Source organism: Saccopteryx leptura, chromosome 3 (genome assembly GCF_036850995.1).
Source record: "Saccopteryx leptura isolate mSacLep1 chromosome 3, mSacLep1_pri_phased_curated, whole genome shotgun sequence".
Lineage (NCBI taxonomy): Eukaryota > Metazoa > Chordata > Mammalia > Chiroptera > Emballonuridae > Saccopteryx > Saccopteryx leptura.
Window position 1 is genome coordinate 226,995,559 of NC_089505.1, and position 23,912 is coordinate 227,019,470.

Here is a 23,912-nt window from a genome sequence, read left to right on the forward strand (position 1 = left end):
CCATCATCCGGGTCCCGTGGGGAAAATTTCTTTCCCTTTAGCTCGTTCATGATATCATAGATCAGGAGAGATGATCCTTTTGAAGGGCCTTCTGCAGACCAAAAATGCAAATGGATTTTATCGTGAGTCCACTTCCTGTACCACCCATCAAGTGCATGGCACCTAGTACGAAGGCCCCATTTCTGTCTCTGGCACTGAGCCTGGCATTAGGGCCGGCAAGGGCACATGCTGCTAAAGGAACTAAGGCACTTTAGAGTGAAGCTCTGTTAGATCTGGGACAGCCTTTGTCTATGTGCTCCCGATAGGACTTCTGCCTTCTTTCTTAGTCCTTCGCAGTGCAATATTCACTGAACGGGAGACAGATGGACACACACAAAACACACCCTCACCAAGTGTACATGGTTTTGGCTAGTGATCATTTTGTGTTCCCTTTAATTATAATCAGGATGAGAAGTCCAAGAAAACTGTACAATTGATGGGTATGTGCAGTTCTTTAAAATCACATAACCTGAGTACTAGTAGGTCAGAAACGCACCTACAATTTAGATTCAATATTTCAAAATACACCACATGCTGTCCACATGTTAGCGATAATAGTTTCAATGACAGCACAGGTATGTTTTTAGAATTTCCTCAAGCATGTTTCCACTTGCTAGCAGTCTTATATACATATAATACATATATGTATTATTTCTTTGTTACTTTAGGCTTTCTCCTTTGGGTAAATTCCTAGAAATTATCATTTAATTTATATACACAAGACAAACTTAAAAAAAAAAAAAAAGACGGTGACACTCCTCCTTTCACTGCCCGCACGGTCATGCGTGTTGCTTAGGAAGCACTGAGGACCGCTGATTTTGGTTAGCAGCTGAACCAAAGTGAGATGTGAGGGTAGAGGAATGAGGAGGCTTCGGGCTCAGTTCCACTATAAGGTCACTAAGGTGGAGTAAAAGTAGAAGATACAATTATTGTGGAAACTGTTTACCTATATCCAAGACAAAGTCAGTTACCTGTTTCCCCACCCTAAAAGATATCAAACTTCCTTATAGGTGAGGATGTAGATTTTCTTAAGAGCCCTCTAAAATAGAGACAACCAAGTTCTTCTGTTGTTTTCATACATAAAGTCTAGTCTATTGCAGGACCAAAGGATAAGAGTTGTCATTTCTAAACCCAGAGGGCTCTTTCTCAAGTTGAAGCAAATGAATAAGAACTATGTGCCTCCAACCACGGAACAAAACACTGAACACAATTCATGTAGTTATTACACCCTGAGAGGATCATTGAGTAACGCGGCAGACCCCTCTGACAGAGCTATACATGGCAAAGGTGAAATTTCACTAGGTGAACCCTGCTTCAGAGTCCATTCTATGGAGCATAGCTCCCAACAGGGACTGGCTGACCTAGAAGTAGGTGAAAAATGGAACCTCAAGGTTCTGGCACAGATTTCAAAATGAGGTCAAGGTTACTATGGGACAGCACTATCCAACAACTTCCTGCAAAGATAGAAATATTCTATACCTGAATCCGTGAACAGAATAGCCAGCAGTCACATGTGGCTACTGAGCACTAATTTAACAATGGAATTTTAAATTTTATTTAACTTTAATTAAATAGCCATAAGTGGTAGAGGCAATTGCATTGGAGAGCCAAAGGAACTCCCAACTAAAGCACTTTCCATAATCCAATCACCCACTAATGGACATATAGTTTGTTTTCAACACTTTCACAATTTTAAATATTGAAAACCATATTTCTGATTATTTCTAATTGCATACCAACACTGTGAGTATATTTAATACACCCACTCCTCCTGCTCAAGTTTTAAATCATAAACTTACTACCTTCAAAAATACATTTTTGCTCAGACTATAGATTAATCTGTGAATTCTCTACTCTTAATTCATATGCATGAAGTAGCCTACAATAATTAATCATATAAACTTAAGGGTGTTGGTCAATTTTCTACATAAAGAGAACAATGTCATACATACCATGTTGATAAAACATTTGAATAATATAGTGATATGTTGCAAGTGAAGGCTCTTGAATTACCAGGTGCATAGAAAAAAAAAAAGAAGTTTTAATCAAACACAGCTATCCAATATATAGCTTACTGAATTACATTGAAATAAATACATGTTGATACTCGTATTTAAATAAAAGATGATACATTTCTATTCCTTTGAACAGACATTTCTCAGCTCACCTGATTAAGATAAAGGTGGAAAGGTGTCATAAAGACTGAATCACTTTTAGAAAGCCCAGACACCCACTACTAAAATGTTGTATCTGACATATTTGTATTCTGACCATTTAAGAAGACTACTGCATACCAATATGAAATGATTCCCAAAACAACCTTCAAAAAATTCATTACTAAAAAATAAACAAAACATTAGGCACACACTTTGGTTTAAACACCCGATTATGCTAGAAAATGTCACAGGACTTAAAACTAACTAAATGTAAGTGAACAATTCTCTATAACGGGGTCCGCAAACTTTATACACAGAGGGCCAGTTCACTGTCCCTCAGACCGTTGGAGGGCCGGACTATAAAAAAAAACTATGAACAAATCCCTATGCACACTGCACATATCTTATTTTAAAGTAAAAAAACAAAACAGGAACAAATACAATATTTAAAATAAAGAACAAGTAAATTTAAATCAACAAACTGACCAGTATTTCAATGGGAACTATGCTCTTCTCACTGACCACCAATGAAAGAGGTGCCCCTTCTGGAAGTGCGGCGGGGGCCGGATAAATGGACTCAGGGGGCCACAGTTTGGGGACCCCTGCTCTATAAAATCAAGAGAGGCACCAAAAAAAGCACCTAAAACACTAAAAGAACGCTGCAGTTTGCTATGAAGAACACAAAGGTAATAAAGGCACGCCCACCGTGAAAGGCACGATGTTATACATGCTAAGCGGAAAGGAACTTGCCAACCTATTTTATAACTAGGGAGAAGGAATTCAGTTTCTTTCTTAACTATCGGGACCTGGAACTGCTCAGCACGGCCTGGGTCTTACGAGAGGGATGAGGATGCGCCCTTACCTATCCCGATGGCTTTCATTTCACGTAAGGTCTGCAAGGCAGGCAATTTTCCAAATGTATAAAATCTTCTAAGACATTTCAGAATGGTATTAAAAGTCTGTAGATTTGGTTTCACCTTCTGTGCAACCATTTGTTTCAGCAGCTCCTAGTTGAATTAAAGGCAAGAAGTATTTTTTAAGCTTGGGTAGACAATCTGTCCAATAAACACCTAACTATTCTATACTAAAACCAAACAAAGAAACCACTTAGCTTTTTTGGCTCTGTTTATTTTATTTTACTTATTTGTTTATTTATTTTTTGTATTTTTCTGAAGTTGGAAATGGGGAGGCAGTCAGACAGACTCCCGCATGCGCCCGACCAGGATCCACCCGACATGCCCACCAGGGGGCGATGCTCTGCCCATCTGGGGAGTTGCTCTGTTGCAACCAGAGCCATTCTAGCACCTGAGGCAGAGGCCATGGAGCCATCCTCAGCACCCAGTCCAACTTTGCTCCAATGGAGCCTTGGCTGTGGGAGGGGAAGAGAGAGACAGAGAGGAAGGAGAGGGGGAAGGGTGGAGAAGCAGATGGGTGCCTTTCCTGTGTGCCCTGGCCGGGAGTCGAACCTGGGACTCCTGCACGCCAGGCCGATGCTCTACCACTGAGCCAACCGGCCAGGGCCTTGGTTCTGTTTAAAGCAGGTTAAAATATCCCTAATTTAAGAATTACCTATGACACAGTAGGACCGTGACTCTGCTTTTTAGAGAAGCCCCTTTGTTCAGTCACCCCACCCCAACTGCTCAGCAGGGGTCCCCAAACTTTTTACACAGAGGGCCAGTTCACTGTCCCTCAGACCGTTGGAGGGCCACCACATACAGTGTTCCTCTCACTGACCACCAATGAAAGAGGTGGCCCTTCCGGAAGTGCGGTGGGGGCCGGATAAATGGCCTCAGGGGGCTGCATGCGGCCCGTGGGCCGTAGTTTGGGGACGCCTGGCTCAAGGTATCTGTTTTGCACTCTGCCTAGTTACTCTGAGACTCAAGCAAAAAAGAAGACTAAACTGAATTATGCATTTTTCCTTTTTTAAAATGAGTTGTATGGTGTAAAACACATTTCTATTCTTAAATTACTTTAATCCAACAATTTCAATTTTATTAAACTTACCTGATAAGATAACTGAACAGAGCAAGCCGGTCTTGCTGAATTTCACCTGTATGCTCTGGGCCAAGTAATCAACTCCTCACACATCAGCACAGCTAAACTACAGAGCTGCCCTGACCATGCTGAGTAAGTGCTGTCCCCATCCCACGTATTTCTATTCTAGTAAAAGATATTGCAGGCCTATTAAAAGACAATACAAGGGTTCCTCCTTACCAATATATTATTCCATTTTTCATCAAATTTCTCATTTGTCATCGCTGTTGCTTCAATCAACGAATTGAAAGTGTGTACATCGGCTATAAGAGAAAAAAACTACTTTAACAAAAACTGGTGTTGCAAATTAGCCCTACAGGCCTCAATTTAAGGTAAAGAGATAATGTACACATGGCTCCTGGCTCGATACAATGTGTCCACAAAAGCAGAGACTCTTCTCTGGATACCACTCCTGTTTCCATCATCAATACCCCAGGAAAGGATGAAACGTGAGCCGATGACTGAGGCAACACCTAAAGGTTCTATAGATTCCCAAAAGAAATGAAAAGAGAGAGAGGAGAGTCCACTCAACACACTTACCACGGAGTCTGTTGTTTAACAGCTCGGCATACAAGTTTAATGCCTGTGTAGGGGGAGCTCGGTGCTGGAAGAGGGAAAAAATAAAAACTAAACAATCAAATGTGTTCATTTAAGAAATATTTGCACATTTCCTGTCCTAAGGTTTAACACTACAGTAGTAAACAAAGCAGACATGCTTCCATTCTCACGAAGCTTATGCTCTGGCGCAGTGGTTCTTTACAAGGGGCAATTAGCTCCCAGGTGACATTCAGGGCGAAGCCCAGGGAGCACAACACCCACGCTAACGCAATAGACAGCCCACAACTGAGTATCTGGCTCACTGTCAACAGTTCTGAGATGGAGACACCTGGACTTTAGTGAAAATTATAGATAAAATAGAAATACAAATACAAATAAAACAGACACTACCTTCACCATTCCCCGGATCATTGTGCAATAGGAATGAGCGTTCTTCTCTGGCATCAGAACAAAGATTCTCTCAGCATTGTTGTTTGCTCTACACACGAGAGTAAGCGTGAACCAAGGGAGAAAGGAGAAACAAACAAAAAGTTTACAGTGTTCCAGGAACTGTGCCAAGTGCTTTCTGCATATGATTTCAAACAATTTTTCCACTCAGAGAGGAGATATGAGGTTATCATCATTCTGAAAATGAGAAAAGCTAAGGCTCAAAGACCTTAAGTTGCCCAGGGCTTTGCAGTTAAATGGCAGAACCAGGACCGAAAGGTAATTTTTATGAATAGTGAGATGTACTCACGTGCCACATAATGGTTAGCAACAGACCACATATATGACAGAGATCTCAAAAGACTATAATGAGCTGAAAAATCCCTAGTGCCTAGTGACATCACAGCACCCGCATCACTCCTGTGTCTGCAATAGTGGTATGAACAGACCCGTGCGTGGCCAGTATGTACAGCACGTACAATTCCAGCAGTAGCTGTGCCACCCAGGCTCGTGTAAGGAAGTGCGCTCTGCGATGTTTGCACAGGATGAAATCACCTAAGGAGGCATTTCTCAGAATGTGTTCCCTTTGTTAAGTCACATATGACTATATACAAGGAATTGGACAAAAAGCAGCCTGTACAAGTGTCCAGAGTGAAGTCTGCCCCTCCTCCTTCATCAGATACAATTTCCCAAAAGCAACCAGTTTCTCCCAAAGCTTTTCAGTCCCATTACTGCACACGTACATGTCATAATCTACCTAGTTTTGCTACTTTCTTTTTTATTTTTTACTTACTGCTTTTAGAGAAAGGAACAGAAAGATAAAGATATACAGAGAGAAATATCAATGTGTTGTTCTACTTATTTATGCCATCACTGGCTGATTCTTGTATGTGTCCTGACCAGGGATCAAATTTGCAACGTAGGCATATCAGGATGACACTCTAACCAACTGAGCTACCTGGCCAGGGTACTACTCTCCTTTCTTAAAAAATAAAATAAAATAAAGGTACCATGTAATACAGACTATGCTGTACCTCGAGTCTCCCTCTCACCAGTAAGTCTCAGAAATTGCAAAGAACCAAAATGGTATTCCAAAGTCCATACTCTTCACCACTACATGAAATTATTAACATCTCCTAAAGAACTGTCATCAGTAATTCTATTCAATTTATCACTTCAAAGGAGACTTTAGATATTTATGGTAGCTTTCCTTCTCCAGACACCCACATAACGCGCCTTCCTTTTATTTAGACACTTTTGTTCAGTTAATTTAAATTCTCAAATGTTAAATAATATTCACCATTTGTTTGGCAGTGCTGAACTACACTCTAGTGCAGTGGTTCTCAAACTTTGAAGTCAGGGTGCATTTAAAATCCTACAAAAAATTGTAGGTGCACTATATACAAATTTCTGAGAAATACGTTATAATAATTAAGTCAAATTTTTTTTTTAAAGATGATCTCTTTTGGCCCTGGCCGGTTTGCTCAGTGGTAGAGCGTCGGCCTGGCATGCAGGAGTCCCGGGTTCGATTCCCGGCCAGGACACAAAGGAGAAGCGCCCATCTGCTTCTCCACCCCTCCCCCCCCCTCCTTCCTCTCTCTCTCTTCCCCTCCCGCAGCCAAGGCTCCATTGGAGCAAAGTTGGCCCGGGCGCTGAGGATGGCTCCATGACCTCTGCCTCAGGCGCTAGAATGGTTCTGGTTGCAACAGAGCATTGCCCCAGATGGGCAGAGCATTGCCCCCTGGTCAACACTTTATCCACTGCGCCACCAGAGGTCAGGCTAAAAAACATTTTTATGTTACATTTTTTGAGTTATGCTTTTTAGAATTCATAAAAAAGGGGTTAAATATAAAAAAAAGACAAAAAAGTTCTTTTATATAATATATATATAGAGAGAGACATTCTTAGTAAGATCTAGTAAATTCGGCAGGTCCCAGCACGAATGTGTTTTTTCATTCTTGTGTTTATGAGAAACATGAGCCTGATGTGTCCTAGCGATTTCTTCAATGTTTGGGCATATTTTTGAAAGGCAAACTCTTATTTCCTCGTCAATACATTGAAGAATTCCTGTCTTTTTACTCTTGTGTTGAGTGCAGAAAACCTCTACCATACAGATCATCTTAACTTTATACCAAACAAAGGATAGAAGAAACTTGCCTCCAGTCTTTCCGGGGAACATGAGGGGTACTGTAAACCAGTGGTCCCCAACCCCCAGGCCAAAGAATAAATAACTTACATTATTTCCATTTTATTTATATTTAAGTCTGAACGATGTTTTATTTTTAAAAAATGATCAGATTCCCTCCGTTACATTCGTCTAAGACTCGCTCTTGACGCTTGTCTCGGTCATGTGATATATTTATCCATCCCACTCTAAAGGCCGGTCCATGAAAATATTTTCTGACATTAAACCGGTCCGTGGCCCAAAAAAGGTTGGGGACCACTGATGTAAACAATCCAGCACCACAGTTTAACAGCCTTTTGCAACCTAATCAGGCAAGTGAGGTGGGGGGTTGGGCAGACTGTCAGCTACAGCCAATTCCCCACACCTCTGTCCCCCCAAAATCTACACTCCAAAAACCCTGTATGTCTTCTGGTCCCCAAAAGGACATATTTCTCTGGAATACCATTGGGCACACCTAGAAATCTTCTAGGGCGCACCAGTGCATCCTAGCACACACTCTGAGAACCACTGCTCTAGTGTATGTGTACTCTTTTTACACAAACAGAAGTATCCTATCTTTCAGATTTAGAAGTCTGTGCTGCAAGGGAAGTTACTGATGAACTAACAAAGTAACTGCACACTGGGAAGGGTCCACAGAGTCAAGTGGGGGAAAAGTCAAGAGTGAGCGTTTAGCTCAGAGCAGGGGTTTCAACCGCCAGTCTGCCAGATATTTCCTGTCTGTCCGTGAAAAGAGTGTATATATGACACCAGGATAGTTAATTCTTTCACGGACCAGCACGGAATTTCTGGTGGACCAACATCTGAAAAATCACTGGCTTAGAGCACAACATTCTTATGAAATGATGAGAGTGTACATGAATATCAATTGGGACATTTATATTGCCCACTAAAAACAAATGATATTTTTGAACATTAAAGGATCATATCTTCTTCATAAGGTGATAGGGAACATACCATGCCCCACAGAAAACTAATATAACATTCTAATTATGGGCAACATACCTCCATGTAACTCCAAGCTGATGACCAGCCTTCCTAGATTTCTCAGTCTTTTCTTCTGTGGCCTCTTCCTGAAATGAATCATCATCAACAAAAATAAAGCAAAAGATGATGAAAAAATGCAATCTCCTAATTAGATGACTGAAAATCAAGAAAGCAAAGGAAACTTCAGAAAAGCAAAGGAAATACAGATGTAGCAGAATGCAATGAGGAAACCCAGTACGTTTACTAAGAAATGTTCATTTCTGCCCTGGTTGGCAGTGCAGTGCAGAGCGCTGTCCCAGGGAGCCAAGGTCTCCAGTTCAAACCCAGGGTCACCAGCTTGACCCTGAGGTCACTGGGTCAAGCCCTGGTCAGGGCACGTATGAAAAGCAATCAAGGTGCACAAGTAGAACAACATCAATGAGAAAAAATGTTAATTTCTTAAGCATAAATTAGCTCATTTACAGATGAAAAGTAATGTGGGCCCTTAAAGCAACAGACAGCCTGGATAAGAGATGACATCAGTACCCCACATGGGACCCAGATCCAGAAACTAGAAACTCAAACAACACAGCCTGTTTCCTCAGAAGCTACATATGGCTTCATCCGACAGAACTACTGTTCACTATTAGGGCGAGAGCAAGAAAAAGTGACACATCTGGGTATAGACTATAGCTGAGTCTAATACTAACCTAATACAAGCAAAAGCTCAAGTTTTTCTTTATAAGATTACATTTTGTCCTTTATTATAATTGAGCGCTAGGGTGAGGCTGGTGTAGAGCAAGACAGGGTCAGTTAGAACCGCACAGGTCAGCACTGGCTCTGCAGCTGGGGCTGGAAGGACAGAGGGCCACCCAGGCCCGGGAACCCAGGGGACACTCTGGAAGACAAGGTGTGACTGCAACCTTGTACTGCCCATGTACTTTATTTGTTTATTTTTTGAGAGAGAAATGGAGAGATGGGGGGAGAGGAGTAGAAGGACGAGGGCGGGAGGAAGGAGGAAAAAGGAGGGAGAGTGGGAGGGAGGGACAGAGAGGGAGAGGGGGGAGAAAGAAAAGAGAGAGAGAGAGAGAGAGAGAGAGAGAAGAAAGCGCCAACCCTCTGTTCCACTTAGTTGTGCACCAACTGACTGCTTTTCCTATGTGCTATGACCGCGGTTTAAACCAGCAACCTCAGTGCTCTGGGAGGCTGCTCTATTTACTGAGCCCCCTGCCAGGGCTGCCTATGCACTTTAAAAACTATATATAAATAATCCACATTTAGTGGAGAAAAACTAGAAAAGACAAACTGAAAGAAAAACACTTCTGATTCCATCACCCAGAGAGAAACACTTAAGTTTTTGGTATTTTTCCTCCTACATAGGAAAACTTTAATAAAAATGGAATATAGTTATATATTATTATTTAGCCTATTTTCCCACTTATCAATATTTTCCCATACTCAAATAGGCCTACATTAATTAGTACTCTCAATCACAACACTATTTCCATAATCCAATCACCCACTAATGGACATATAGTTTGTTTTCAACACTTTCACAATTTTAAATATTGAAAACCATACATTTGTTGTTTACAGGAGCCAAAAGGTTTCCTTGAGATCTTTTCCTAGACATCAAGCGCCCAGGTTGAGAGAGGCTACGATGCAGTCACGACAGGCCAGCCCTGGCGCGATGTACTCTGAACCCAGCAGGTGAGCTCAGTCCTGTGCCCAGCCAGCAGGTCTTTCCCTGTCTGCTCCGCATCACATCATCACTGTAAGTGACAACAACATCGGGACTGCAAACAGTCTGGTCAAAGCTCTCCACGTAATGTGGTAGGCAAGGTCAAAACATTTTTAAAGGCAAGATCAAAATAATTGTTTAGAACTCTCCCTTCCTCCACACCACTTTTATCAAAGCTACAGAACCACACATTTCAGAACAAATCTGTTCCTCTAACACATGACACAGAGCCCACCTCACTCTGAGATGTTACTACCAAAAAAAACCTTTAAAAAAACCAGGGCCGCCTGACCGGGTGGTGGCGCAGTGGACAGAGCATCAGACTGGGATGCGGAGGACCCAGGTTCGAGACCCCGAGGTCCCCAGCTTGAGCACAGGCTCATCTGGTTTGAGCAAAGCTCACCAGCTTGGACCCAAGGTCACACCCAAAGTCACTGGCTTGAGCAAGGGGTCACTTGGTCTGCTGTAGCCCCACGGTCAAGGCACATATGAGAAAGCAATCAACGAACAACTAAAGTGCCACAACCAAAAACTGATGATTGATGCTTCTCATCTCTCTGTGTTCCTGTCTGTCTGTCCCTATCTATCCCTCTCTCTGACTCTCGCTCTGTCTCTGAAAATAAAAACAAAAAACCATTGTCAAAAATCATTACCAACTCTTCTGACTTTTCACTTTGTTGAAAATGATAATCAGCTGAGGGCTCTTGGTCACCATAGTAGCACAATAAATCCAAGAGACTATTAGTTGTTTCCAGAGATACAGTGGTTCCTGTGTGTAGAACAGAAAAAGGAAAAGAAACCTTGAAACATCAAAGAACTAAGGCCCATTAGATTAAAAGTCTTCACTTTTCCTATGAGCTTTGACCTTCAGGGCACATATTTACAATGGATACACTCCACTCACTTCAACATAAACACCTAGATAGATACAGACAGGGACACAATCCTGACTAATCCCCTAGTTCGACTAAAACATTAAGATGCAAGATAAAGTTTGACCCCGTGCTCACTTATTTCATGTACTCATACCGCAGACACACTATCTCATGGTTTCTCACTACCATCTCCCAAAGAAACACTCTGTAAATTTGTCACATAGTTACCTTGGCTCCAGTTCCACTTGTACAAACACAAACAGGACTGTTTCACTTGGATCCAGGCCCCCACTGAAATACTTGCCCAGAAATACTAGCTAGCACAAACGTCTACAGTGGTACCTTGAAATACGAGCAGACCAACATACTAAAAAAAAAATTTTTAAGATACGAGCTGCGACTTGGTCAGTATTTTGTTCAAGATCCGAGCAAAATTCCGCGATATGGGTCGTGATTCGGGAAGCTGCCACTAGTTGGCGCGTTGGCACACGGGTCCAGAATCGGCAGCACAACACCAGCATCTTGTTCTTTCTCACGTGTTACCCGCAGAATCAAGTCGAATTTCGTGCGCTGTTCTTGTTCTTGCATCATTTTTGCATTTTTTACTAACTTGTTTTGTGTGCTATCATGGCGCCAAAGGAAGTGAGTGTAAAGGACAGTGGTGAGAAGAAGAGAATGATGTCAATAGAAGTAAAGCAAGAAATAATAGAAAAACATGAGCATGGTGTATGAGTGATTGAACTGGCAAGGCTGTATGACCACAACACATCTACAATTTGTACCATCCTTAAACAAAGGGATGCCATCAAAAGCACAAATCCAGTGAAAGGAACTACAATTCTGTCCCAATTAAGGACAAATATCCATGAAGAAATGGAGAAACTTCTGCTGGTGTGGGTGAAATAGAAAGAGCTGGCAGGAGATAGTGACGTGGACTGTAATATGTGAAAAGCATGTATTATTTATGGTGACTTGAAGAAGAAAGAACCATCAACCTCAACAGAGGCAGAAGATACATTTAAGGTAAGTCATGGCTAGTTTGAAAATTTCAAGAAGAGATCTGGCATCCACTCAGTGGTGAGGCATGATGAAGCTGTGAGAGCTGGCGTTAAGGCAGCTGAGTAGTACATCAGACGTTTTGCTGCACTTATCTCAAAGGAAGGCTACATCCCCCAACAAGTGTTCAACTGTGAAGAAACAGGATTGTTTTGGAAAAAAATGCCCCGGAGGACTTTCATCACCGCAGAGGAGAAGCTGCCAGGCCATAAACCCACGAAGGACCGTCTGACCCTTGCATTGTGTGCAAATGCTAGCGGTGACTGTAAAGTAAAGCCACTGCTAGTGTGTCATTCCAAAAATCCTCGAGCCTTTAAGACTCACAAGATTCTTAAAGAGAAACTGCAGGTTACGTGGCGCGCCAATGCTAGGGCATGGGTTACGTGGCAGTTTTTTATTGAATGGGTAAATCTCATCTCTGGTCCTACAATGAAGAAATATCTTCAAGAAAATAAACTCCCGATAAAAGCATTACTAATCCTTGATAATGCTCCAGCCCACCCACCTGGTCTTGAAGATGACATTCTTGATGAATTCAAATTTGTCAAAGTCCTCTACCTCCCACCCAACACGACTTCAATCTTGCAACCTATGGATCAGCAGGTCATTTCCAACTTTAAAAAGCTTTACACAAAGCACTTGTTCCGCCGCTGCTTTGAAGTAACTGAGAATACAAATCTATCCCTTCAAGAGTTTTGGAAAGATCACTATAACATCATCATATGTTTACGTATTATTGACTTGTCATGGCAAGGGGTTACAAGAACCTTGAACTCCGCATGGAAAAAGTTATGGCCTGATGTTGTTGCAGACAGGGACTTTGAAGGATTCGAACCAGAGACCAAGACCGAGGTAGACGCATTGGAGGAGACTGTGTCCCTCGGAAAGTCGATGGGTCTGGAGGTAGATGAGGGTGACGTAAATGAGCTCGTCAAGGAACATGAGGAGGAACTCTCAACTGAGGAGTTGAAGGAGCTACAGATGATGCAACATACGTAGCTTCTGTAAGAGATTAGTAGTGAGGAGGAGGTAGAGTCGGAGGAAGTGATTTCTACAACTGAAATTAAAGACATGCTGGCAACGTTGGAGAAACTTTCAAGTTTCATTGAAAAGAAACACTCAGAAAAAGTTTCAACTGGTCGTGCTTCAGCACTTTTTAACGACACTTGTTTGTCACATTTCTATAACATTTTAAAAGGCAGGTAAAAGCAAACCTCCTTGGACAGAATTTTATTCAAAAGTCCTGCAAGTGAAAGCGCCGAAAGTGCAGCCAAAAAGGCAAAAACAGGTGATGATTAAATGAAAAATATGTAATGTTAAGCTTAGGTTAAGTTTAAAGTTAAGAAAGTGCATTTTAAGTTTTTGTAGTTTCATTTTAAGTAAAGAAAATGCAGTTTTAGTTTTGTTTAAAGTAAAGAAAATGCAGTTTTAGTTTACATTTAGTGTTAAGAAAGTGCAGTTTTAGTTTACGTGTCTACAGTGCCTGCATCCCTTCCTCCCTCCCTCCTCCTCCGCCATTCACCTGTTAGCTGCACTCGTCTGTCTCCAAGGTAAGAAAACAGTACTAAATAACACTTTTTTATTTCATATATTTTGTTATGCATTGGTAAAGTATACATGTGTGTTTCTTAATTAATTTAGGACGGTTTGGGGATGTTTCACAGGGCTGGAACGGATTAAATCTATTTCAGTTATTTTAAATGGGAGAAATTTGTTTGATATACGAGTTGACTGACATCAAGCGCGGGTACAGAATGAATTAAACTTGTATCTCAAGGTACCACTGTAATTATAACAGCCTCTTAAAAACTGTTGCTCAAAACAGTATGTTCCCATCATGACTATTAAAATGGAGAAAAGAGAAAAGAAAGATTTATGAGATATAATTTAGTTTAAAAAAAAGTAACTGGCCCTGGCTGGAGAGCTCTGTTGGTCAGAGCATTGCCCCAATACACCAAGTTTGTGTGTTCAATCCACGATCGGGGCACACGAGTCAACCAATGAATGCATAAATGGGTGGAACAACAAATGAATGTTTCTTTCCCTCTCTCTTCCTCTAAAGATCACTAAATAAAAAAAAAAATTTTAAACAGTTATCTGCATTTTTCTAAAGAAAATATATTAGTAATAAAAATGCTCATCAGGAAATGTAAAAGCCCAGATAAGAGCAGAGCAGAGCACAGCAGATGGGTGTAGAGCAGTGGTCCCCAACTTTTTTGGGCCACAGACCAGTTTAATATCAGAAAATATTTTCACGGACCGGCCTTTAGGGTAGGACGGATAAATGTATCACGTGACCAAGACAAGCGTCAAGAGTGAGTTTTAGATGGATGTAACAGAGGGAATCTGGTCATTTTTTAAAAATAAAACATCGTTCAAACTTAAATATAAATAAAACGGAACTAATATAAGTTATTTATTCTTTCTCTGCGGACCGGTACCAAATGGCCCATGGACCGTTACCGGTCCGCGGCCCGGGGGTTGGGGACCACTGGTGTAGAATATCACCTGACCGGGTCTTATCACCGCAGAACTGTGATTCTCAAAATGTGCTTCATAATCAGTTAACATTAAATAAATGTTAATGCTTACACAAAATGAAATCTTATCACATAATTACAGGATGTTATATAATGACATAAATTACAGAACTTTTTTTGTGTGAGAGAGGGACAGATGGGGACAGATAGGAAGGGAGAGACATGAGAAGGTTCAAGTCTTCACTGCAGCAACTTAGTTGTTCACTAATTGCTTTCTTTTATGTACTTTGATGAGATGTGCTATAGCAGAGCAAGTGACCCCTTGCTCAAGCCAGTGACCTTGGTCTCAAATTGGTGAGCCTGTGCTCAAGCCAGCAACCTTGGGGTCATGTCTATGATCCCACACTGAAGCCAGTGACCGCACACTCAAGCTGGCGACCTTGGGGTTTCAAAGCTGGCAACCTTAAGGTCTCAAATCTGGGTCCTCTGGGTCCCAGTCCGACACTCTACCCACTGCACCGCCGTCTAGTCAGGCTGTGTTTGGTTGCTTTATATACTACATCACTGACCAGCATGCCAGATTCCATAAACTTAAAACAGTACACCCCTAGAGGCTCATTCATCCAGATCAAATTCAGAGAGCCACAGGACTTTAGAGACAAAAGCTCTGAGGAATTGGGTGACTTCTTCAAGGCGACAGAGCTAATTAGAACCAGAAACAGTGCCCAGGCCTCTGATCCAATACTTCACTGCCCTTCCTTTTTCAAGTATTTATTTGTCTGTTTTATGTCTTCCAGACATACTCACAGAGTACAGCACACCTGGATACGGTATGTACACCCTTTAAGTTAAACAGAAGCTAAGGGAGAATGGCTATATAATTCTCTGCCTGTGGTATGCAGCACAAGGGCACAATAAACAGGAAAGCTGCTACTCCATCTTGCTTGTAATGTTAAAGTGAAGCTAAAGCAGAACATGAAATATAATTAGATATCAAAAATACAAACAGTCATCAAACAGCATACATACAATAATAACACTTGCAATTTTTACTCACAACTATTGGGATCTATAACTGTGGCTCACTTCTAAGCCCATGCTCCCAGAGGCGCTTTAAATGAAGTCAGTCACCTGCTTGTAAGAGCTGATCAAACATGTCCACTGAAGCTTTCACTTTTTTAAGCTTGATTCGTTCCTTCAGGGCAGCTTCACTTATATCTTCAATCTGAGGTTCAAAGTACTCAGGCATTAAACACTAGGAAAAGAAGATGGCTGAAATTACTATAGACAGGGAAAGACGAAAAGATAATGGAGTAGGACAAAATTTTTATCACCAATATACCAAAGTAAAACGTCACTGCTCCAATTCACATTTCATGTATCAAACACCATTTATCATTTTAGCATGAATATCTTTGTAAGGAATACAAGTTTAAGTAAATTATCGAAAGAAACCCTCTCCAGTTCCAAAAACAAGACTATTTAACCATCTCCTAGCTTGGGGGAAAAAAAATTGAAAAGTATACAAACACAAATATCTAATCCATATCTGAAGAATTCCACTTCCAATTAAATTTCCCAACTTCAAGCCAAACTTATTATTTTCCCTGCTAAAACCACCCATTCTCCCTCCCTTCCTCCCAACCTTGGTTAGAATCAGAACACACTTGCTTTCCAAAGGCAGGAAACTTTCACCCTTGATGCTTTGACTCTAAACATTTAATGTCACCAAGGTATGCTGATTTTACCTCACTCAGTAATTTATTCAAATACTTAGTGAATACTACGTCACACCAGATATCGAGGATATAGTTATGTAAGTCATTCTCTACCCTCCAGGTGCTCACACTCTAATGGAAAAAGGAAACAAGGGAATGATTATGAAACCATGTGAATGGTACACAGCATAAGAGATCTCAGAGGTGTGAGAGTGCACCTGCCATGGAGACAGGGAACCCTGGAAGGCTTCAGGCAGAAGTGAGCTAAGCACAAGAGTAACTATTAGTCAAAAACATAAAGCGGAAAGGGTCGGCCGGCCGACAGTCACTCTATAGCTGCCACTGCGTTTAGGATTTCAGTATTTTCACCTACATAATCGCATCGGCTTCCTAACTTGTCTCTAGGAGGCACTACTTGAGAAGCAGCAGTGTGTGTTCTGAGAAGCAGGGAGATGTGACAGGGAGTGCTTCTGGACAAGTCTGAGGTTATATTTCTACTAAAACACTCAGGAGAGCAGAGGCACATCTGTTTTGCTCACACAACACTAACAATACTAAGCTTGGCTAACACAGCGGACAGAGACACTGCTCACTCCTCATGACTACAGAACAAAGAGAGAGCTGGAAATACAATCTGGAGTTCAGTGTACAGAATCTAGACCAGATATATGTACAAGAATGCCAAGGGGAGTACAAGGGTTGCACAAGAAGGATTTACACAGGAAAAACAGAAAATGACTGAGCATGAAACCTCACACAGATTTCAACACTTAAGAAGTAGATGGAAAAAGCTATTAAAGGAACTGAAAAGGAACAGTGAAGCAGGTAAAGATCTAAAAGTAAGGTGTCAGATGCCAAACAGGAAAAATAAGATGAGCCAATACATGCTAAAGGAGTTAAAAGAGAAAGGGGTTAGTATTGTGAGCACACATAACTACACATTAAAACACTTTTACCCAACTATTAGCCATGAAAGCTTAGTTTAATTTGGTTTTATTTAAAATAGTATTGCCCCGGCCAGTTGGCTCAGTGTTAGATTATCAACCTGGCGTGTGGAAGTCCCAGGTTCGATTCCCGGCCAGGGCAGGGCACACAGGAGAAGCGCCAATCTGCATCTCCACTCCTCCCCCTCTCTTTACTCTCTCGCTCTCTTCTCCTGCAGCCATGGCTCGATTGGTTCAAATGCATCGGCCCCAGGCGCTGAGGATTGCTCTGTGGCGCTTACGCCTCAGGTGCTAAAAAGAGCTCAGTTGCGAGCATGGGCCCCAGATGGGCAGAGCATCAGACCCAAATGGGGGTCACCGGGTGGATCTCCATTGGGGTGCATGCAGGAGTCTATCTCCTTTCATTTAAAAAATAAGTAAATAAGTAAGTAATAAATAAATATAGTATTATCTGAAAGTTGCAATTATCTCTCCTTACCGGTATATGAGGTTCAGCTATGTCCTTCTGAAAATATTTAGGATGTAAATTAATAATAAACTTTGCTGCATTCTCCCCAGACTTCTTTGCCAATAAAAATGAACGCTATATAAATAAAAAATACAGATATAAATTGGTATTTACATATAATTTAGATTCAAGAGATCAAAGTTACTTAGCAAGAATTATTATTCACCCCTTAAAACAAATACAACAATACACAGAATCCTAATCAGAAGTTAAAGTACATAATATTAATATATGTACACCACTGCTGAGCATGACATAATTTCAGGTTATGTCTTATACACACATTGAGGTACACTGAAAACACTGCCATTAAACCAAGTAGATTGCTCCCGTGTGAAAGGGCCCTATATGGTAAAAACTACCCCCTTCCACCGCTAAGGCCTAAAACTTTTTGATAAAGGTAGTAAAGGATTCAAAAGTTTACCAATTTAGGTTTTTACAACTAAGTTAAATTACATATGCACTCTTATACCCAAACCAGTAAGAAAAAACAGTACTAGAAAAGACATATGAAAGTACTCACGGACTCCACAGACGATGTGGGTATGAGATACGGATCATCCTGAAATGTGTATGGGGCAGCTGTGGTATCCTGTGGAGAAAACAGTCTTTTCAGCTAAATTTTTATTAAGATACTCTTGTGAGTTTCAGTGATCTCCAAAAAAATTTATGAAATAAATTTGAATATGTAAGTAACACAAATGTGGAAATATGTACATTCATATTTGCATATATATATGTATAGGTATGTATGTGTGTGTGTTTGTGTGTAGAGAGAGAGAGAGAGACTAATACCTAGTATTCTCTCAGCTCTGTAAGACTTGCTTATTAATTATGTACAACTTAAACAACTGCTCAAACCCCCATGACTGTTAAGATTTGAGTCTGCTATCCGTAAGGATTATTGTTGTTTATAATTATGTAAAAATCCTCTAAATTAACTAGTCTGGCACCAGTTTGAGTGCTTCTTTCAAAGCATGGCTACTGACCATCCAAGTCTCTCCTCCAAGTGGAGACCACAAGGCCCTCCCATGAGCTGGAAACAAGCAACAGCTTCTCCGTGTCCTGTCCAAGGTCCTAGACTTCCTTCAGCTCTCCAGCACCACCAGGGGCTCACTTAGAACTGTCCCCAAATCACTTCCTCCACTCCTCTCCCTTTCCCCAGAGCACCCTTTCCTGGGCCTTATGAAACAGAGGTCTATTCTGTTCCATATTCGTTCAATGTCCTGAATCTCTTCTGATTGTCGCCTTGATGCCTTCTCTTGCTGACATGAATTTTCTTGAGGGCTGGGGTGGAAAGTGCTCTCAAAGGCAGCTGCTTATACGAAGGCCTGCAGGCAGTATTTTTGGGGGGTTCTAGCTTCCTGCTGTCACTTTCAAAACTCATATTCCTTCAGACTCCACTTTTTTTTATTATTATTATAGGAAAGGTGAGTGGCAGCTGAAATATTATGGTGACCTGACCATTCAAAGTCTCTCCAGATTGCTCTCACATGCAGTTGGAGACTGCAGACTCCTCTCTGAGGCACATCTCATGTGGCTATGCCACTCACGAGGGAAGGATGAGTGTTGAAAATCTCAATGTCTTGCTAGTGCAGAGATACAGTCTAAAATTCTTCCTCAGAGCCTGACCAGGTGGTGGCACAGTGGATAGAGTGTTGGACTGGGATGCGGAGGACCCAGGTTCGAGACCCCGAGGTTGCCAGCTTGAGCGTGGGCTCATCTGGCTTGAGCAAAGCTAACCAGCTTGGACCCAAGGTTGCTGGCTCGAGCAAAGAATCACTCAGTCTACTGTAGCCCCACGGTCAAGGCACATATGAGAAAGCAATCAATGAACAACTAAGGTGTCATAACGAAAAACTGATGATTGTTGCTTCTCATCTCTCTCCGTTCCTGTCTGTCTGTCCATCCCTCTCTCTGACTCTGTCTCTGTAAAAAAAATTAAAATAAAAAATAAATAAAATTCTTCCTCATAAACCGTTAGGGTATATTAGTACACATTTGGCCCAACACCCCATTAGGTTTGACATCAACAAGAGAAGAATAATTCTGGAAATCTGTGATAATGGCCTTGAGGAGGGTCAAGATTCACATAGATATTGCAGCGAAAGAAAGGACCTAATTATTTTAGACATTTCCCCACAGTTGAAATAAAAAATGTAGTTTCCATCTAATGAAAAATGCAATCAACCAGAACGTGCCATTGGTGAGGCATTTACCAAGCTTTGAGTTTCTCTCAGAGCACAAGCTCTATTCAACAGAGCCAATTAGTGACAGATAAGCCACTAAGACAGTTGTAGTAAGATAAAACATCCAGCATTTTTTTTTTTTTGTATTTTTCTGAAGCTGGAAATGGGGAGAGACAGTCAGACAGACTCCCGCATGCCCACCAGGGGTGATGCTCTGCCCACCAGGGGACGATGCTCTGCTCCTCCGGGGCATCGCTCTGCCGCGACCAGAGCCACTCGAGCGCCTGGGGCAGAGGCCAAGGAGCCATCCCCAGCGCCCGTTCCATCTTTGCTCCAATGGAGCCTTGGCTGCGGGAGGGGAAGAGAGAGACAGAGAGGAAGGAGTGGGGGTGTGGAGAAGCAAATGGGCGCTTCTCTTATGTGCCCTGGCAGGGAATCGAACCCGGGTCCCCCGCACGCCAGGCCGACGCTCTACCACTGAGCCAACCGGCCAGGGCAAAACATCCAGCATTTACTGAGCATTTCCCTTGTGCTAGACACTGTCCTAAACCCTTTCATGTGTACTAACTTATTTCCCACCAAAGCCTTGAGGTTTGGTGCTATAATTAATCCTCATTTTATAGATAAGGGAACAAAAGCATCAAGAGATAAAATAACTTTGTGATAAAGATCACAAAAAGAAGAGTAGAAGGGGAGGAGGGAGTGAGGGAGAGAGGGAGAGAGGGAGAGAGGGAGAGAGGGAGAGGGAGAAGAAGAAAAAAGGAGAGAGAAGGGGAGAGAGGTGCAGAGAGAGGAGAGAGCGGGAGAGGGGGAGAGAGGGAGAGAGAGAGGAAGAGAGGGAGGAGGAGAGAGGGAGAGAGAGGGGGAGAGAGAGAGGGAGAGAGAGGGGGAGAGGGGGAGAGAGGGAAACTGGGAAAAGGGGAGGGGGGAGAGAGGGGGAGAGAAGGGGAGAGAGAGAAAGGGAGAGAGGGAAAGGGGGAGATGGGGAGAGAGGGAGGGGAGAGAGAGCATCACTTTTTGTTTCACTTAAATTGTTCATTCAATGGCTGCTTTCCACATGTGCCCAGACTGGCAATTGAACCCACAACCTTGGTGTTTTGTGACGACACTCTGAGCTAAGCGGCAGGGCCAGGACCCATATTCTTAATCACTTTAACTTTTCCAGCATGGTAGGTACACTACTGCTCAGCTAGTCTACAAATTACTTGCATTATAGCATCACACCCAAACCATCCGCCAGGTACATGCATTTCAACAAGCTGTTCAGAGGATTAGGTTTAAGCATCACTGGTATAGCATAAAATTATTCAATTTGGAGAGAAAAGACATGCAACCTTATAAATCAAGGCTTTAACATCCCAACCAGCCCTGAGTCATAAAATCTAATACCTTTAGATTCTTTGTCACATGAAGAGCCTGGATTAGATAATTTCTAAGAAACTTTCTAGATCCACATCAGTTTAATCATGAATAACAAAGAGGTATGAACATTAAGTATATTATTACCTGAGTTAGATACAGAAACCTGAAATCCCTACTTACCCTGTTTACTGTGGATGCAAGTGCCTGAAGAACGGCCACTTTATCCCTAGAATGAGAATCACAAGTTAACCCTCACCAGGGCTTTCACACTCACAAAATGAACACGTGATTCTACTCTCAGAATAAACCGGCCAATAATGAAGTTTAGGTCTCAAGTAAGCCAATTCTTCTATCTCAAAATCACTAGAACATGAAGGGGAGGGGAGTAAAGAAAATGATTTGACTTTGGGTGATGGGCACACAATGCAATCAACAGTTCAAATGCTGTAGAGACGTTTACCTGAAACTTATGTACTCTATTTGATCAATGTCACTCCATTAAATTTCTAAATAAAAAAATTTTTAAAGGAAAAAAAAGAACTACTAGAATAATAAGAGAACACTAATTCTTTTACCTAGATGGGGTTATACATGTTCCTACCATGCCTTGCCTACCCTCTATGCCTATCAGCCAAGGTGAGGAACTTCCATCTCATCTCATAAAATTCTATCTATCCTGAATCTTATCTCCTACTCATTTTCCTATACACTTTCACTCTCGCTTTCCTTTCTGGACTGCTCTTGCCTTCATTATCTAAATTGGTGGCCCCTAATTCAACTATATATAGAATAAATCACATGCTATACCCTACTGCATCAGAGCCTCCGGGCTCCGTGGAGAGCACTACTACTAAATTCCTAGATGATTCTGCTGTACCCTCCCGGTTTTGAACGACCACTCAACTACATAACCTTCAGGCTGCCTGTCTGTTGTGCCTATGGGAACAGACCTTCACTCAACTACTGGAAAAAGTTTCATGGGAATAATTGATAAGATAATTTGGTTTCAAACGTTCTGACTCCTGTTAGATTTTATGTGCTTCATTTCCAAAAGGGAAATAAAGAGTAAATTTAATAAAGCAAAAGAATTTTTCTAAACAAACTTTAACATGTATACAACAGAAGTCATCTGAGAAAAACAAAGAACACACAGGAAATTTTATATTACATGAAGGCTGAGTAATCCCTGACGTATATAGCATCTATTCGGTTTTCTATCCATTTTTAAAAGTCACATTCATACAACTTCAGCAAGAGACAAGACGTTCTTTCATCTTTGAGCATTCCCTAACAAAATTTGCACATTTAAGTCTTACCAACTGAGCACATCTTCGTACTAAATAAACTGAAAAAAATTATGTCATTCAGATTACTCTAGTTTTTTTTTAAAGGGTTTTTAAAAAAATAAACAATCTCAGTAAATACAGTATCCTTAAAAGCTAAATTAGAACATTACAGATTATGCTAAGAGTATGGTTTCATCTTATAACCCTTTCCAACTTCATTGGGAATATGGTGTTTGTATTGCTAGAATTTTACATATACATATCACCATAAAAACTGTACACTGTCATTCTGTATATGTGCTTTCTAAGTTTGACTGCATTATCCATGTTACAAACAGAAATCTAATAAATTCCTTTAAATGTCTTAGTGTATAACCATTTTTATTATTTACCTAGTTACTGATGGGCACTCAAGCTGGTTCAACTTGTTATTATCCCCAAGTTATGAAGAACTTTCTCATACATGTCTCTGGCTATATATTCAGTTGTTCCTCTAGAATGTCTAACCAGTAAGGTATGCACATTCTGAGAAGCAATTCTGCCAATTTCCCTCCAAAGTATTGTTTCAACTGACTGCCCTATCAACAAATTTATTTGAGCACCCATTTCTCCACATCCTCTCCTTGCCAATCTTCCAAGTCTGAAAGCATACATTCCCCAGCCTGGATTTCAGAGACTTTCTATAAAAGAAGCTCTATCAAGCATTTTTTCTGCAAGGGGCCAGACAATGAACATTTTTTTTTTTTTTTTTGTATTTCTCTGAAGCTGGAAACGGGGAAAGACAGTCAGACAGACTCCCGCATGCGCCCGACCGGGATCCACCGGGCAGGCCCACCAGGGGGCAACGCTCTGCCCACCAGGGGCGATGCTCTGCCCCTCCAGGGCGTCGCTCTGTCGCGACCAGAGCCACTCTAGCACCTGGGGCAGAGGCCAAGGAGCCATCCCCAGTGCCCGGGCCATCTTTGCTCCAATGGAGCCTTGGCTGCGGGAGGGGAAGAGAGAGACAGAAGGAAGGAGAGGGGGAGGGGTGGAGAAGCAGATGGGCGCTTCTCCTGTGTGCCCTGGCTGGGAATCGAACCCAGGACTTCTGTACGCCAGGCCGACACTCTACCACTGAGCCAACCAGCCAGGGCACAGACAGTGAACATTTTAGGCTTTATGGGCTACAGGGACTCTGGTGCATGCCTTCAGTTCTGCCAGTGTAGCATAAGGCCAGCCAGGTAATATTCATCACCAAGTGAGGCTGTATTCCAAAAATTTTAACTGGCACTGAAATTTGAATTTCATATAATTTTCATATGTAATAATATATATAGTCTTTTGACTTTTTATCTTAAAGTAAAAACAAACAAACAAAAAAACAAACAAGGCCCTGGCCAGTTAGCTCAGCGG

General features: G+C 41.7%; 1 protein-coding gene and 1 non-coding gene across 4 annotated transcripts in view; both read right to left on the reverse strand.

The window, feature by feature from the left end:
* PTCD3 (pentatricopeptide repeat domain 3) overlaps positions 1-23,912 on the reverse strand; it is a 43,642-nt gene that overhangs the window by 13,328 nt on the left and 6,402 nt on the right. For all 3 annotated transcript variants that reach the window (XR_010750356.1, XM_066377795.1, XM_066377794.1), the window contains exons 4-15: positions 21,415-21,460; positions 18,207-18,275; positions 17,654-17,758; positions 15,645-15,768; positions 10,756-10,871; positions 8,401-8,468; positions 5,178-5,265; positions 4,770-4,833; positions 4,410-4,492; positions 3,058-3,202; positions 1,992-2,042; positions 2-91 (exon numbers count right to left, since the gene is read on the reverse strand). Coding sequence is in view for 2 of the 3 variants with exons in the window: in XM_066377795.1 (XP_066233892.1) it covers positions 2-91; positions 1,992-2,042; positions 3,058-3,202; positions 4,410-4,492; positions 4,770-4,833; positions 5,178-5,265; positions 8,401-8,468; positions 10,756-10,871; positions 15,645-15,768; positions 17,654-17,758; positions 18,207-18,275; positions 21,415-21,460 (1,049 nt within the window). In the remaining variant the exon portion in view is untranslated. The remainder of the gene's footprint in view (position 1; positions 92-1,991; positions 2,043-3,057; positions 3,203-4,409; positions 4,493-4,769; positions 4,834-5,177; positions 5,266-8,400; positions 8,469-10,755; positions 10,872-15,644; positions 15,769-17,653; positions 17,759-18,206; positions 18,276-21,414; positions 21,461-23,912) is intronic.
* LOC136401585 (small nucleolar RNA SNORA44) lies at positions 19,101-19,231 on the reverse strand. Its single transcript, XR_010750610.1, has one exon. It is a non-coding gene; the product is annotated as a small nucleolar RNA SNORA44 (small nucleolar RNA).